The 3,165-nt window shown below is 34.9% G+C and overlaps 1 protein-coding gene across 1 annotated transcript; it reads right to left on the bottom strand.

Moving 5' to 3' along the window:
• Window positions 1-470: 470 nt before the first annotated feature.
• On the bottom strand, window positions 471-2,137 carry LOC145682922 (uncharacterized). Its single transcript, XM_081754283.1, has 2 exons — window positions 1,542-2,137; window positions 471-1,026 (listed from the first exon to the last, which is right to left on the bottom strand). The coding sequence occupies exons 1-2, from the start codon at window positions 2,135-2,137 to the stop codon at window positions 471-473; spliced, it is 1,152 nt and encodes a 383-aa protein (XP_081610409.1).
• Between the last annotated feature and the right edge of the window lie 1,028 nt (window positions 2,138-3,165).

Below are 3,165 nucleotides of genomic sequence, written 5' to 3'. Positions count from 1 at the left end.
TGCGTTTACCAATTGATAGGTTTTCGTTTCCATTTTGCTGATAATTTTGATGTCTTTTGTGCGAGGAATTTTGCAAGGGTTTGACACACTTACAGGAGGGGCATCATTCAGAACCATATTTCTAATTTGTTCGAAATTCACAATTTTCATTGTTTCACTATTTAGAGTAATTCCCCTCACCTTACAACAGGTCTTTGTTGTACCTTCGCTGAATACCTCGTACGCATAATTTTTGGTCCCGCCGCTACAAAATTCATTAATATATGCATTGGGACCTACATTATCTATTTCATTTTTTAACTCGCCGGAATAATCCCCAAGAGGTAATTTTATGCCTCCAGGTCTTACTATATAAATGAGACTATCAGTATCCATATATAACACATCTTTATCTACCTTCTCTAAATAACTGTATAATTCTAAGCAACCATGCATAGTAGTATACGCAGCCAATATTACATTAGTATTTTTTATGGAATAATTGCATCATCCAAAATCTTGTAATTTAATAATAATGAATCTTCATCAATTGGAATTACCTGTGTTACCTCAGCATTACTGTCGGTTAATTTATCATAAAATATGGCGGGTTCTCGAATAATTTGTTTGTGAGTCATATTATCATTCTGAGCAAATTTGCCCCATAAACAATTTAGTGCTAATTTGCAAATACTTTTTCGTGCTTTGTTTTTATTACCAATTTTCCATTTGTCTAGTTGTACTCCCTCTCTTTCATAATAATCCTTAATATATTTACTTTTCTGTTCTTCACTTTTACACCATTTAGGCCAACCATGACCTTCTGTTTTCAATTTCATGAACAAATTTATATAATTTGTAAATAAGCCACCTTCTTTTTTAACAGGATCATTTTGCACTACTTTATATTCCCATACCTCATGCATTTCTAATATTTTATAACCTTTCTCTTGGGCTTTACGTACTTCGTCCACCACCCACGTCCCAGTGAGGGCCCTCTCCGCATCACTATGCTCACAGTCCTCTGTATTTAGAGTGTCCGCGCATCTGCGACACAGAGGGAACAAGAGTTTATGATTGCTGCGATATGGTAGGACGGGGTGATACAAATCCAGGAGAGGAAGTACTGTACATTTCACGATACCCTCAAATTTATCTATTGCGGGACAATCATCACCCACATAGATTTTTGGGTGCCCTATGGGATATTTTTTCACCTTGCAACAGTAGGGGTATAGTGAAATGACGTCCACGTAGTGCACCTCCTCCCCCGGGCAGTCTTATAATAATATTTAACAGCGGAACATCGCCCCCCATATAGAGCATCTCTAGGTTTGATAGGATCTTTTCTACATAGGGGGTGATGTGCCACCAATTCTGCAATTTGCGGATTTTTACGTAGTTCATTCTTCCATTCACACCCCCACATTTCATGAACTACGTAGCTCAGGTTTTTTAAATGATTAATTTTTCTAATGGTGTTTTCATAGCGTATTTCAAGAGTGGTATGCGGATCATTATATATAGGTTTATCACGCCCTACTTTAAAACATCTAACACACTCATAATAGAAACAACCTTCATATTCCCATATATGGGTCTGTTCATCTATACGTGCGTAACCATCTACTTTAAAAACACCCATTAGAACCATTTCCTTTCCATTTGCTGCGTGATTGATTGTAATACCTAGTCTTTCTTGTTCGTAAACCAACCATTGAATCGCTTCGATGGACTGTTGATCTGGCCAACGATAAAAATTATGAGGAATAATACCTATAGTCTCTTCTTTGAGAAACTTGCGTCGAAATACCAGATTACAAGCCGAGGCTATACTAATTGCTTCGATTAGTGGATTAACATCAGTTATTTGCTGGAATTCTACTACGAATTTAACACATGCCTTCCGTAGAAGGGTAACATCCATGCGACAATAACGAATTAATTCTTCTTTAAAATTAAATGTCTGATTTGAGGATTTTTCATACCATTCTATAAACTGTTTTTGTTCTTTTTCCTTCATATACTGAAAACCATAGAATTTAGGGTCGGGCATAGGCCCTTCATAACTTTGATTATTTTTCGTATTAATATAGTGCGGGAAATAACCTTTTGTTTCTTCTATGTCAAATGCATCAGACAATTTTGATAGAGCCATCGGAAAGAAATTAATACTATCGATAAATTTTAAATATTTACAATCAATACTCATTATTTTACACCCCTTCATTATGACGCTTGGAGTCCATCGTTTCGCTGATATCATTGCACGCAGAATAAAATGTGCATCATATCCTTTTGCATTATGTGCAATGCATATAACTTTATTAATATTGGATGGTTTACTACATAAATACTCCAGAAAATCAGTAACACACTCTTCACCATAAAAAATGTTTTCCTTTCTGTTGCAAATAGTACATGAATTACCCTCGCTATTATTAAAACAATGATAACATACTTGCTGTGTGATTAGCAAATTAGGCACATGTTCACGGAATATTTCATCTTGCCTACACTCAATGTCATAGAATATCATCACCCATTTTCCTACGTTTGAATATTTTCGTGATTGCATGTAACATAAATGACGGGGGGGCATCATATTATCACAGTTTATACAGAATGTTTCCCCACACTGGTGAGGATTTCTATTTTTCTTGATAACATACGTTTTAAGACATATTTTACATACTTTTAGCTGTGAGCACAAACCTGATTTTATATGATACGCCATACATTCGTTACCGTAAAAACATCTGTCACAATTATTACAATTTAATACATCATCTGTCTTCTTACACGGAGGATTTTTTCTACATTTTGGGCATAATGCCTTACAGTGCCCTATATGCTTTTCTTTCACATTATATCTCTTATGGCATGTTTCGCAAAAGTATGAACAGCTAAATGCAGCACATAAATTAGTAATAACATTATAATGATTATTTATCAGGAGTAAATTAATTTTTTTCTACCACCGATGCCCTCGAAAAATGTTTTTCCCCCGTCAAATCGTCGTACACTGTAATCGTATAATCAGTTAAATATGACTGAATTAGTTTTAATTCAGGTATGCCACCACCATGCATCAAATTAACGCCAGAACTCTTACACAATAATTTAGCTTCTAAAGACATAAAGTTCTTTTTTTGATTATAATAGAGTTGAGACACATTTTTATTC

Source organism: Thermobia domestica, chromosome 4, assembly GCF_964235325.1.
Source record: "Thermobia domestica chromosome 4, izTheDome1.hap1.1, whole genome shotgun sequence".
NCBI classification, from domain to species: Eukaryota; Metazoa; Arthropoda; class Insecta; order Zygentoma; family Lepismatidae; genus Thermobia; species Thermobia domestica.
This window is presented reverse-complemented; position numbering and strand designations above follow the sequence as displayed.